The following is a 12500-nucleotide window of genomic DNA, read 5'->3' on the forward strand; positions in this document are numbered from 1 at the left end:
GAAGCTGACTTACAGCTGTGATTGCATCCTACAAATAAAAGCCTTCCCCCAAGGGGTTAGCTTACCCCCAGGATCCTGTTATCTCTAAAATGTTAATTTCATTTGTACTATTGTATTTTCATCAACACAAGTCTGCTGGATTTCTGTTCCACTCACCTCTTCAGTTCTTCCTCAGTAACCAAAATAATATCCTCTACAAAGTCTTGTACATGACGAAAAGTAATTTTACCTGCAAATTGAAAGCATTTTTGTCAAAAGGTTAGAAGGCCAAATAATTTCCTTGCCCTTCAAAGATCCAGGAACAGCTGATGCTGTACAAAAAAGTCCTGCTTATAAGTCAGAAAATATATTTTTTTTAAAATTAGTGATATATCAAAAAGACAAAAAGGCTAAACCTCCCCTTATAAACCAACGTTTTGCAATGTTTTCAAACTCTCGTGATCTGTATGATACAGATTGTGTTGAATTCACATCTCTATATCTCTTTCACCAAAGTACAGAACATATATTAACTTAAGATAACTAAGATTTAATGGTAAACACCTAAAAGAAGATCACAAGCTGCAAGCATCTAATCTGTAAGACCAGTTTACAGTCCTTGAGAATTGATGTTCTTTATATAGGATTATATAATCTAAAGCTTTAAGCCTTAACCCTTTCACCCCTAAACCGGCCATACTTAGTATTTTACTCTGTCTAACGCCAGACGATTTTACTCGTCAATGGGGAACCCCCAGGAGTCAATGGGTTAAGCTTTAAGCTTTAAACAAAACGTAAGATTCCATTCATGCCTACCTCTTCCTATATTGTTTGTAAGGATAAGAAAAAAACATAATGAAAAAGCTCTTCCTTCCTGTAGATGAAAATTTCTAAACACATTTGATGAGGGTTGCATACCTGCTGTGGGTGGGGCCAGCCCTGAAGCAATGGATTTTGTTGATGTGATACTGACAGCATGACCTTGCTGCTTACTCAGGTACATTGTAGGAGCTGTAATTTTAAGTCACAAAAACAATGTTAAATAAAAACTTACAATACCTACATGTATATTCACAATAAAGGGACAGAAGCATATGTCAAAACAGATATATTCATACCAGTCATTTGGAGGCTGGTACTGACGACATGGGGCACAATTAATTTTCCATACACAGCCCAACAAGGCCAGTGAATTTTTGATTTCTTTACATGCATAACAAGGGTGGCTCCAGTATACAACCCTTGTTTGTATACTGTATATACATGTATACTGGCACTCCACACTCTTCTTCCGTCTTCTACTGCCCTAATACAATAATATCCCTAATAATGTTGAAAAGCTGTTTAACAATGCAACTCATGAAAGATAGAAGTGACCCTCACACTTCACAGGAGTATTTAAGCAATTGTCTCTTATATAGACACCTGAAAAATTCAATTTGGCAATTCAAACATTCAATTCGCCAGTTCAAATATTCACTTTGCTTCACAAGTCACAGGTCATTGTTTTACCAATACAGAAGAACTTATCCTAAACATTCATTAAAGCTTATTTTTAATAGGCCTAATTGAATTGAATTGAATTGCCGAATTGAATGTTTTAGTTGAATTGAACGTCTGAATTATAGCTAAAAGAATGTTTGAATTGCCAAATGCACGTTTGAATTTTGACACTATAAAAACGCGCAATATCAACAGGATTCAAACCTGACCTCTGCAGTGCTGGTGCAATGTTCTACCAACTGAGCAATGAAGCCACTCAGTGGGGAGCACGTCAATTTGTTGGGTTTAATATTGTGTTCCTGTGCAAGAACTGATGAATGAAAATGTCTAAGTGTGTATATTTGAGGATCACTTCCATCTTTTGTCCATAACCCGCACTTCAAAAATACATTTCTTTCAATACGACTCATGTAAAGAAATGAAAAGAAAATCCATTTCTCTGGTTAATGGTTAATGCCCCTACTGTAACATGTGGAAGGCTAGGTCTTGAGCACAGAGTTTGGTTCAGGATGAATAAGAAAAAAAAATTCATTAAAATAGTACCCTTGGTGTAGTCGTCTGTCAGCATGTGATTGGCTTGGCTGGTTCAGCTTAAAAAAAACTGGAGCAAGCAAACCACAACTGATTGGTGTGCATGGCACGACCTTTACATAGAAAAACAAATAAATACTAAAAAATAATAATGCGACCCTATGACCTGGATTAGCACTAAATCATACTTCGAAAACTTGACCCCTAGTTCAACAATTTTTTTTACCTCCTTCAGGTTCTACACCATATATCTTTGTTGATTCATGTCCTTTCAGTTTTATACCAGCTGCCACACCAGCCAGGAGACCACCACCTCCACAGCAAGCAATTACCACGTCAGGCTCTGGGATTTCATCCAGGATCTCAACGGCAACACTTCAGAGTTGAATTTAGAAGACAGTATGTAACGTTATTAGTCACTGTCTTAAGTCAAAAATAAAATGAAAATTTTAAAGAAGAAGCTAAAAGAAACCTTCCTTCTGACCACTACTCCAGTTCTTGCTAATTTTAATAACATTGTTCACAAAGTCTGGGTGATCGTAAAATAATTTCCAAGGGGCCATTAATTAATTAAAAACAGACAAAAGTGGATTTTATGTCGCAAAGAAATATTATTTTAATATAGGCCTTCAAATAAGTCCTCTACAGTGGCTGATTCAGTAAAATTTTGAACTTGTTAAAACAAATACCTTGCCATACCAGCAATGAGATTGAGGTCATCAAAGGGGTGAAGAAACTGCATGCCCTCCTGTGCAACATGTTGATCCACGGCAACTATTATGTCACTTTTTGGCATTCTCTCCACTTTAACGCCTAGACTCTGCAAATCAACTTGGAATAGTTATTACAAAAAAAGATTAACTCATTGACCCTAAAAATCAGCCTAAAATGCAAAGAAATATAACTCTATAGCTAATGACAGAAGATTACCACTTGCACGGTCTGGCTGGCAGGTTACATTTGGAAGCTTTCAGCAAATGAGGATTGTTTTAAATGTATTTCATTTGAATGGTGTGATTCAAGGCTGTGAGTTTGGCTAAAATATTTGTAAATTGTCCAAAACGAAATGGATTGACTGTTTCAATAGCTAAAAAGCCTTAATGGCTCTTGGTTGAGTTAAAAGAACTTTGAATGATAATAATGTTCTTTATATAAAGATGGAAAGTGACAAGTCCTGCCCTCAGCAAATGGAACTTTGAACTGATCCATTTAGAGTGCATGGTGCCATGTTATGTGGCTCTGTACCACATAGCATAGCATATCAGGCCTTTCATGAGGGTAATGTCATCTGGTTTTCACCTTTCATGCAGAATAACCAGGTTTTCAAGGCGTTGCCTAAAAGGGATCTTGTCCTCCTTGCTGGTCCCCATGTCAAAGGGACTTTACACAGTTCTTTTACTGTTTCTTTTTCTCTATGCATATAATAAACTCTTGTTGTCTCAGTATGAGAGATTGCTGTTATTGATATTTCAAAAGCAGGACCTTTTGTTGACGATAAAAAAAGCAAAGAAATACAACTTCTTACCTCTATCAGTTTTGCTTTGTTGCTTGGTGCAGTTTCTGGCATACAAAGAGTTGTAGGTAGATTCAGTTTCTTGGAAGCAAAGGCGAGTGCCTTGCCATAATTCCCAGCTGACATAGAAACAAGGCTTGTCCCATTTTTTATGACATCAACAGGAAGGTGGGCTACTTGGTTGACGACACCACGCACTTTGAATGAACCTGTTTCAATTAAGACTCTACAGTTCACCACCAAAATCTACTCAGGTGGAAATCTTAATAAGATGTTACAAAGTTTCTTAATGAGATCTCACTTTGATTCTTAATTAAGAAGCTTACAAGATCTGCTAAGATTCTTAACAAGATTCTTAAAAAATTTTGTGAGAATCTGGTAAGAGTCTTGTTCCAGAATCTTATAAGATCTTTTAGGAATCTGATTGATCCTTGTTTGCAATTGGATTTTCTGCTTATTTTCTGCTGTAGCTTCAATTCAACATTGTTTTCAACAATCAGTCAAAAATTAAATGCAGACTGCAGATGGGTCTAAAATGCAGACTATGTTACAAAATAGGCCTCGGCCCAGGTCCAGGTCTAGGGCTCAGTCTGCATTAATTTTTAGACCCAGTCTGCCGTCTGCATTTATAATAGCCATTTCTACAATACCAAGGGTGGCATTCATTGATTGCAAGAACCAGTACAGTCACAGGTGGCTGTTCCATCTTTTATCTGCACCTACCTCTGTGCTGATAAGGAGGATAATTTTACTTATTAAATTTTCAACCTTGGTTCATGAATTTCTTGTGCTCTGATTGGTTCACTCAATCTCGGTTATCAGCACATATAATTATTATGTTGCCTAAGCTAAAAGCAAAATTTCTCTCTGAATAAAGCAAACAAAACATTGTTGTGGAAAGTTTGGATCAATTCCGATGTTAAGAAGTTTGCGAAAAGACAGGATTGAAATGTTTTTGTGATGAGCCTGCCTCTGTCCAACCACCAGGCATTACACACTAATGTCTGCTCCAACGAAAAACCACTTCCGTTCATAGATTACAGACAATCAGAGGCGGTTTTCCAGTTTAGGATAAACTCGTGTTTTGTATGGCATTTTTTCTCAGCATGTGATTGGCTATTATGTATGACATATGACACAATTAGTCAATGCTGATTGGTTTCTTTAAATAGTGGGCAAATAGCCATTGAACGGAAGTGGTTTTTCGTTTAAGCTGACGTTCGTGGGGGGAAGAACGCATGACGAAGCCCTAAGAATGTCATGGGAGCCTAGCTAATGAGAAATCTTTTGTTTTCATCCACCAACAAGGGAGGAACACGTGAGGAAGGCCTAAGTAGGTCTGCGTGGGAGACAGGGGATATAATTCTCGTATGTGGTTTACCTCTGTCAGCAACGGGTTATTACAGAAAAAATCTGAACCCCCAGCCCCGCCCCCGAATTTCCGGAAGCATTACACCCCCCTCCCGCTGGATTTCCAACGCAAAAGCAGAAGAAGTCGAAGAACGAAGAATATAACAATGCACTGCATTCAGATGCAAATAAGTGGCCGGGTATTCTGGAGTTTAGCTGGAAAAGGAAATTCTCAAACTACTTGAGACACCGGCTCTTCGGATACCCGAACTTCACTCGTTACCTGTATTCTGCATGTTTTCCAGCTTTAAATGCAGCTTGAACCGATCCGCAAACCCGAACATTCCCCCAACATTTTTTAATAGAGGTGTTCTGTACACCATAGGACTCTGTTTTATCGTCTCGATCGCCTTATCCACATCTTCCAGTGAGATTACTCCCGCCATTATGAGCAAGCAAGGGAGAATGGGCAACAGTAACGATTGATCACTGGTTACCCAAGCTCTTGACGTTCATAGTGACACTGCAGAGCTTGGGTTGGCTGTTAATCGATGCCCCTCTCACTGTAGCGCGTAAAAGTAGCTGCCGGTATTGTAGGCGCGGGGAATAAAGTTTTGGTCCTCCTCTCCATTCTGCTCGATTTTAGCGGCCAAAACTTCATTCCGCGCACCCACAATACCGCCGGCTATGCAGGTGGGGAGGGGAAGGTGAGAGATGAGGGGGGGGGGGGGGGATGCAAAGGTGATTGTCACACCAACAGGCTCCTCTTTTGGCTCCAGTTGTTCAAAAGGTGGAAAGCACTATCCATGGAATAGTGCATTTGGTTTTGCTATGACTTACCAGTATATCCACTGGATAGTGCTATCCATTGTTTGAACAACTGGGACCACATGGTCAAAAGACAAGAAAGGGGTTCAGGAGAATTGCTCTTCCTTGGCTTCTTCAAAATCAGTTGCTGCAAATATGCATTTTGGCAGACCTTAGATTTTATAAATTCTACAGTTAAAGCACTCAGGGATTTTCTGGTCAATACAGATGGATCATGACAAATAATTGGTTCAGTCTGAAAAAAAAAAAAAAATGAAGTATGGCAATCAATTTTATAGACTTTCAATGACCTGGCCATTCCACTCTCTTTTTCACACAATTTTGAAGCAGCAAACAAACACTTCAGAAAAGCTGCAATTCACACTAAACAAGGAAATAAAATAAAGCAACTACGGAAAAATTGCTAAAGAACCTCATACCTGATGATGACCCACCATAAATGCAGGATTTAAGGGTAAAAAATGTATATATCTGTTAAAACTGTTTCATCAATCATTAACTGATAATTATGTTTCTTGCAGCCATAAACCAAGTGAAATAACCTCTTATCAAAGGCAAATTTCACAATAGCATCATTTGACTACAGGGTTCGTACTGTTTGAAGCTCTTCAAAATCCATGACTTTTTCCATGACCTTCTCTAGCTTTCCATGACCTTAAGTTTAGCTGTCACATAAGAAAGTTTTCAAAACTATCCTTATTTTAGGATATTTCTGACATAATTCAGTTCAAATTTGAATAAATTAACCTCTGTCTGCCAAACTTCCGATTGTTAGATAGAAACTCGTCTGCATTTCATTTTATCCTTGCTTTGACAGCTGCAATGATTAATCTACCATTTATAATAAGAATTTTCCATGACTTTCCATGACCGACCATAAAATTTCATGACTTTCCAGGCCTGGAAAATGAAATGGTTAAATTCTATGACTTTCCAGGTTTTCAATGACCTGTAAGAACCCTGGACTACAACTATAGCTACCAGAATTCAGTTTTGTATTCCCAGCAGGGTAAAAAATAATAACAATAGCTCTAATTAGCACGAGACAAGCAACACCTGTAGGATTCTGCTACTTGTAGTCAAATGGCATCATCTTGGAAATGTCCCATTGGGATTTTAAAATGATTTTGATGAGAAAAACAAAAGTCGAACCACATGCAGTGTTGCTCTGAGAGAAGAGACATTACATCATTGAATCTAAAATTCCGGACTAAAATATTGATGGTTGGGCAACATGATGTTATACCAACACTGTGCAAATAAGTTATACAATATTCTTTTCAACTTCAGTACCAATCTGACAATGAACACTAATAATTATTGCTTACTCATAAATTAAGGGAAAACACCTTTTTTATAGAGAATTAGTCCTTTGTTCTTGCAGTCTTCTATGAATCTGGTTCCAGCATAATATCAGTTTTAATCAAAAGCAAACCAACATGTTCATACAGGTGTCACGCAAGAGCCCTCATTAGTGTGGCATCCTGGCTTGCTAGCACTTAAGTCCCTGGATCACTTAAAAGTTTCACTGTTCTAAGACAAACGGCAAATCACAAATCCCAGTCATCAATGGTGATATCATCACAACTTGAATCAGAACTAGTGTCAAACTCATCAGCACTGGTTATTGTGTCGTGCATTACCCGTGCTCTGTGATGCAACACTTGCTTGAGAGCAGCAAACAAGGTTCCAGCTTCGAAGCATTTCTGGCCATCATGTTTGACATCCTCTGGCTCCAGGTCGTCTTGGTTATAGGAAGCTTTCCTTTGCTTACTTTGAAGACAATCCTCTGGTGATGTAGTGCTTGGACATTGTGACAAGGTCCTAAGTTTAGCTTTATTAAATTGCTGTATCTGACTGAGAAATGATTCCCTGCCATTCACTGGTGGTGGAGATTTGCTAATTTCTGCTGGTGATCTGCAATTATCAGCTGCTACCTGAATGTCTTCTTCTTCCTCACAAGTGAATTCATTCACTTTGCTCTTTACTTCCTGAATACTTCTTTGTGTAGAGAGTGACAGTCTTCTCAGCTTTGAATTATTGACCTGTTGTATCTGGTGACTGAGAAATGATTCTACACCATTGCAATTTTCAGGAGATGCACTGTTCGAAGGGGGCAAACTTCTATCACTCTGGAGGTCTTCAAACGACATAACCTTCTCTTGCTGCAAAGAGATTGGCGTTAAGACATTCTTTTGTTTTGATATTAGTCCCTCTTGGGACATTGCAGACATACTTTCCTTCAAGTTGATGTTTTCTTTATCATCACTGACATTATTTGGCAGCTCTTCCCCAACATCAATTACCTGCATGGCAATATCTTCATGACAACTACACTGTAGCTCTTGTTCAAAGAGAATTCCGTGTGATTCTTGCTGTTTATGAACAACAGAGGATACTGGTAGCTCTTCAAGAGAATCAGAATCCTCTTGCTGTTGGCTAATGGGTTCTCTTATGCTAAATTGGGCACCTTGAGTATTCTTCACAGAATTTAATCCCTGTGGGCCTTGCTCTCTGGGGGTAAATTGTTGGGTCATGACATGGGTGGTGTCCTGTGGTCTTTGGCAAGGGGTTTGTTGTCCCCTTGCCAGCACTCTGTGTTGGGATGGTACCACTGGAGTATAGGGAGGAGGAGGCAAACAGTGAAGTGTCAAGGAGTTAATAGGAAGTTGGGAAGGAGAGCCTTCTGCTTCCCTATGATGACTGTATGAATACATAGGTGGATCAAGCTGCTTAAAGGATGGACTGGATGGACAAGTCATTTTATGGGACCCTTTACATTGGGTTCTAAGAGGAGTTGGCAGCACATTGCCTGTCTTTTGTAATTGATGCCTTGAAGATTTTCTAGTTGGTTTACTTCCACGCTTCAAGCTAAATCTGATGAGAGATCCTGAGGTGATGACAAGCTTGACAACTTGAACATGTGTTAAATCCTTGGTCCTGATTCCATTTATCTGGTAAACAAAAACAAAGTGTATTTGCAAGAAACAAAAAAATGCCTGAAATTAAACACCTACATACATTCATACAAACTTAATTGACCACTCCCCACAGGGGCTTTCCAGAGCCAATGAAACACAATCCAGGAAACGACAGAACAGAAAAACAACAACAGCAGCTGTTAAGAATCCGAACTGGCCAGAAGCAAACCAGTTGGCTATTTACAAGTGCACCTGAGAAGTTGAACCAAGGACTACCAGGATCAAATTCAGCAAGTGGTCAGAACAGGTCTTAAACCTGGAAGTTAAATGCGAGACTCGCACGACTCCCTGTCTGGCAGATTGTCCAGCCTTGTTGGTGTCCATCCTCTCTAGTGCAAAAAGCCTATCATAATGACATAACATCAAATAAGAACAAAAGGCAAAGCTCTCAATCTTTTCTTGACATGCTGATGTGCCTTCATTATATATGTGGTTAAATGCACTTTAACCTAGTTAACAACAAAGAGATACTGGTTTTGTGTTCATTTAGGTCCACAAATGGAGCGGTTTGCTTATAGCGGTCAGCAATTTATGCATATGTGCACAGGCTCATGTAGGTCATGCGATCTCAGTGTAGTGGCCATCTGTGGAGCTATGTTGGCAGAGTGTTGTGCCCCCTTTGTTTTAGCGGTTTTTTCTTAGCATTAGCAGTTTCTTATTTTTTCTACCTCCCTCCCTCTCTCTACCCCCCCCCCCCCACCTTTTTTTCCACTGTTACCAGTCAGTGTGATAGGTGCCAGGATGTCTCTGTGTGGGGGCTCATGGCTGGGTTGCAGGCATTGCTAGCCAATTGGGAGCATTTTACTGTCTAGGGGCTGACTGATCACAGTGGAGGCCCCTAGACATCCTGAGCACCCATCTTCCATTCAGCTCGATGCAGTTGTTAATAGGGTTTTAAACTCACTGCAACTATGATGTCCCCTTCTTTTAATCCAGCACTCTCCGCGGGAGAATCAGCATCAACTGAGATAATATGTACAGCACAGGCATAATCAACACCTCTGAAAAAAAGTTCAAAGAGAAAAATGTGATCAAAGGCATGGGTCGTGTTCAAAAACATAGGCATTTGGATAGGCATAAAATGTGTCATCACCTCTTCAAGACAAGTGCAAACCTTTTGTCGCAACAGGGAATGAGCCATGGAGGATGTAAGATCAAAAAGGCTGATGTCCTGCCTCAGAGCTTGCCATATCTGGTCATACGGCCATAAAACAATAGCCTCCGTCAAACCCATCATTCGACACCTCTTTTTTGACAAGACTCAAGCGGTTTACAGACTCGTTCTATTTTGCAATCTATTTTACATTCTGATCAATTCTACCCCTTTTCATATTCCCCGACTTTCTACTCTTCTGGGCCTGCCTGGAGTCAAGATCAGCAGGTATTTCACCCATCGCATAATGACATGCAGGAGTTCAGCTTCGAATCTGAACCAAGTACTTCGAAGGCACCAGCTAAAAAAAATACTTGTGAGTGATGGAACTGCAAAGACGAGCAAGTGCTTGTGCAGTTGTGGGGAGAGAATATAGAAGAGTCAGTAATCGTAGTATGCTCTCTGTAACTCACTCATGTTGTAAATCATATTGATCATAATCAGCAAATCGCAAAACTGGATGTGATCCATTACACACTGCTCTTCAATAATTATTGATTAGTTGGAATTTGAACTTCTTGATAGGACAAACCCTTGACTTTAAACATGGGCCTCTGGGATTAAGGTTTAGGTCAGCCTGATACTGTCTAAAGATCAGAGTGGGGTTTGCAGGATGCGGGGGTGGACAGGTTGGGCCGTTGGCAAAACCTGGATCGGATCAGACTGGACCGGACCAGACCAGATCAGATTGGATCGGATTGGATTGGATTGACAAAACACGGACCGGATCATGTTCTGTTGCTAAATCAGGATATTGTTCAATTAGAAGGGACTGGAGTAAAGTAAAGAATTGCCGTCAGTTTTCATGTTTGAAAAAGAAAACCGTTATGTACGCAGTCAATTCACTTATTGAGGTCAATTCGTCACATCGTATCTTTCATAATTCCGCTTTGGACTCTTTGAGAAAAAACATTTTGACGAGTCTCAATAAATGAAGAGACGACTACACAAGAGAGATTAAGGCACAGAATTCGAGCATGTTTTCTGATGTTATTGATCCAGTCTGAGTTTTGTCAATCCGATCCGATCCGATCCGATCCGATCCGATCTGCTCCACTCCGGCCCGTCCGGTCCCGTCCGGTCCCACCCGGTCCTGGTTTTGCCAACGGCCGACAGGTTTTATGACAGCAATACATACCCCCGGACCCAACAACCCAACCAACCATCTTCGGAAGGATACACCATAACAGTTAACATGCTCTTCTCCCCAGGCTTGTTTCTTTCCTTTTGAAACAATTCAACATCTCTCGCATCTGTGCAACGAAGATTTGATGAGGTAATTTGCATATGAAGCACCTTAGCAGTTTTGATTGTCCGAATAAGTTCACAAATATTCTTTCCACGTTTGCCACAACGCCTGTCATTTAATTTAATCAACTGATCGCCTCTTTTCAAGCCTTGCCTCTCAGCTAAAGATCCCCTTGTTACATCATATATGGTTATTGAGGATTCACAGGAATCTCCACCGCGTATCATGAATCCAAATCTTTCTTTCAACGAATCTCTTTGCAGGACAACGATTTTGCTTTGATATCTTGGTATGAATGACTTCGAATTCCGATCTCGGACGTGTTCCGGGTTTTTTTCTTCTTGACCTTTATGCAAGCCTTTAATTTCTGTTTTGGAATTCAGTCTTAAATTGTAGGTTTTCTTCTTTCTTTTCGCGGGGCTGCCTTCGAAATTCGGCGGATTATTCTCTATGTCTTGGTCTCTGTATAAGATCTTCGATTCGATTTGTCGCTGTTGGTTGCGTACTATAGCTTGTGATTTAAGGAGATCATTGCAACAACGAATAAACTTGTTCCTTTGACTCTTTGGAAGACAATCTCGAACCTCCGCCAAAATGCTGACCAGAGAGGGAGAATTTAAGAGCTTGAAGAGACTCGAACAAAGTGATTCCATAGACGCCGTTTTCGAAAACTTCTCCAATTCGATTCGGATTTGTTCATATTCTTCATCCTTTATTGATACCTTTGCTCGATCTGTGGTACCGCTTTCCACAGCCATTTGTGCAAAAGTGTTTTTTTCTTCAAGTTTTACAATGTAAAATTCAAACAAAACGGAAACCAAACGGTTCGTTATTGTTTTGAAGAAATTTGAAAATCTCGGAACTAGTCTCCCACTTGTTTCCAGGGAAACAAGAGAATTGGGAAAGAGGCATTTTTAGAATCTCTGTACGGTGGCCAATTTACATTATCAACTCCGTTGATAAAACCAAATTTTTGTATATTTTTCTCGTGCGCCTCTCGCGTGGCGGACCCGATCTTCACATATAAAATTGGGTTTGAGTAGGGGAGTGCAGGGGAGTGCATACTCCCCTACTCAAACCCAATTTTTGCTAACCTTCAAAATATTCAAGTATTTTGCCAAGGTTTTTGGGGCCCCTACCCAACATTCTAAAAAAAAAAAAAACAGGTAGGCACAATTTTCTAATAACCAGACTTTTGTAAGGCGGCGGGCAACAAGATAATGATCTTAAACATTGGTACGATTTTTTTTCTTGAAAATATGTTTCAGATGAACTTCAGAGATAATACCCTCTGTGCAAATAACAGAAAACAGCTTTTCCTGCTAGCAGAGATTTCTTTTCTTCTGCGTTCGTCGTCAGCCCAGCAAACGCAAAAAGAAAAGAGAACTCACCTAGCAGGGATAAAACAGGAGT

The 12500-nt window shown here is 39.8% G+C and overlaps 2 protein-coding genes across 6 annotated transcripts in view; both read right to left on the reverse strand.

Moving 5' to 3' along the window:
• LOC138011532 (L-threonine ammonia-lyase-like) overlaps window positions 1-5341 on the reverse strand; it is a 7378-nt gene extending 2037 nt beyond the window's left edge. The window contains exons 1-6 of one of the 5 annotated variants that reach the window (XM_068858586.1): window positions 5160-5341; window positions 3539-3735; window positions 2703-2833; window positions 2240-2388; window positions 898-990; window positions 157-229 (exon numbers count right to left, since the gene is read on the reverse strand). In XM_068858586.1, the coding sequence (XP_068714687.1) occupies window positions 157-229; window positions 898-990; window positions 2240-2388; window positions 2703-2833; window positions 3539-3735; window positions 5160-5322 (806 nt within the window). In that variant the 5' untranslated portion in view covers window positions 5323-5341. Of the gene's footprint in view, window positions 1-156; window positions 330-897; window positions 991-2239; window positions 2389-2702; window positions 2834-3538; window positions 3736-5159 lie in introns of those variants that run through there. The other 4 variants (XM_068858585.1, XM_068858584.1, XM_068858589.1 and 1 more) reach the window with 4 other exon arrangements.
• Window positions 5342-5835: 494 nt separating this feature from the next.
• LOC138010499 (uncharacterized) lies at window positions 5836-11942 on the reverse strand. Its single transcript, XM_068857480.1, has 3 exons — window positions 10977-11942; window positions 9590-9686; window positions 5836-8658 (listed from the first exon to the last, which is right to left on the reverse strand). Exons 1-3 carry the CDS (start codon window positions 11843-11845, stop codon window positions 7255-7257), a joined length of 2370 nt encoding a protein of 789 aa, XP_068713581.1. The 5' UTR covers window positions 11846-11942; the 3' UTR covers window positions 5836-7254.
• Window positions 11943-12500: the final 558 nt, after the last annotated feature.

The sequence above is a fragment of the Montipora foliosa genome, chromosome 7 (genome assembly GCF_036669935.1).
Source record: "Montipora foliosa isolate CH-2021 chromosome 7, ASM3666993v2, whole genome shotgun sequence".
NCBI classification, from domain to species: Eukaryota; Metazoa; Cnidaria; class Anthozoa; order Scleractinia; family Acroporidae; genus Montipora; species Montipora foliosa.

Bases quoted from the DNA above. Each gene is read 5' to 3' on its own strand.
- LOC138010499 (XM_068857480.1), bottom strand. From the start codon at position 11,845: ATGGCTGTGGAAAGCGGTACCACAGATCGAGCAAAGGTATCAATAAAG. The intron at 9,687-10,976 runs GTATGTATTGCT...ACTTTTTTTCAG, and splicing joins TTGGGTTGTTGGGTCCGGGG to AGGTGTTGATTATGCCTGTG. The intron at 8,659-9,589 runs GTGAGTTTAAAA...TTTGTTTACCAG, and splicing joins AAGGGGACATCATAGTTGCA to ATAAATGGAATCAGGACCAA.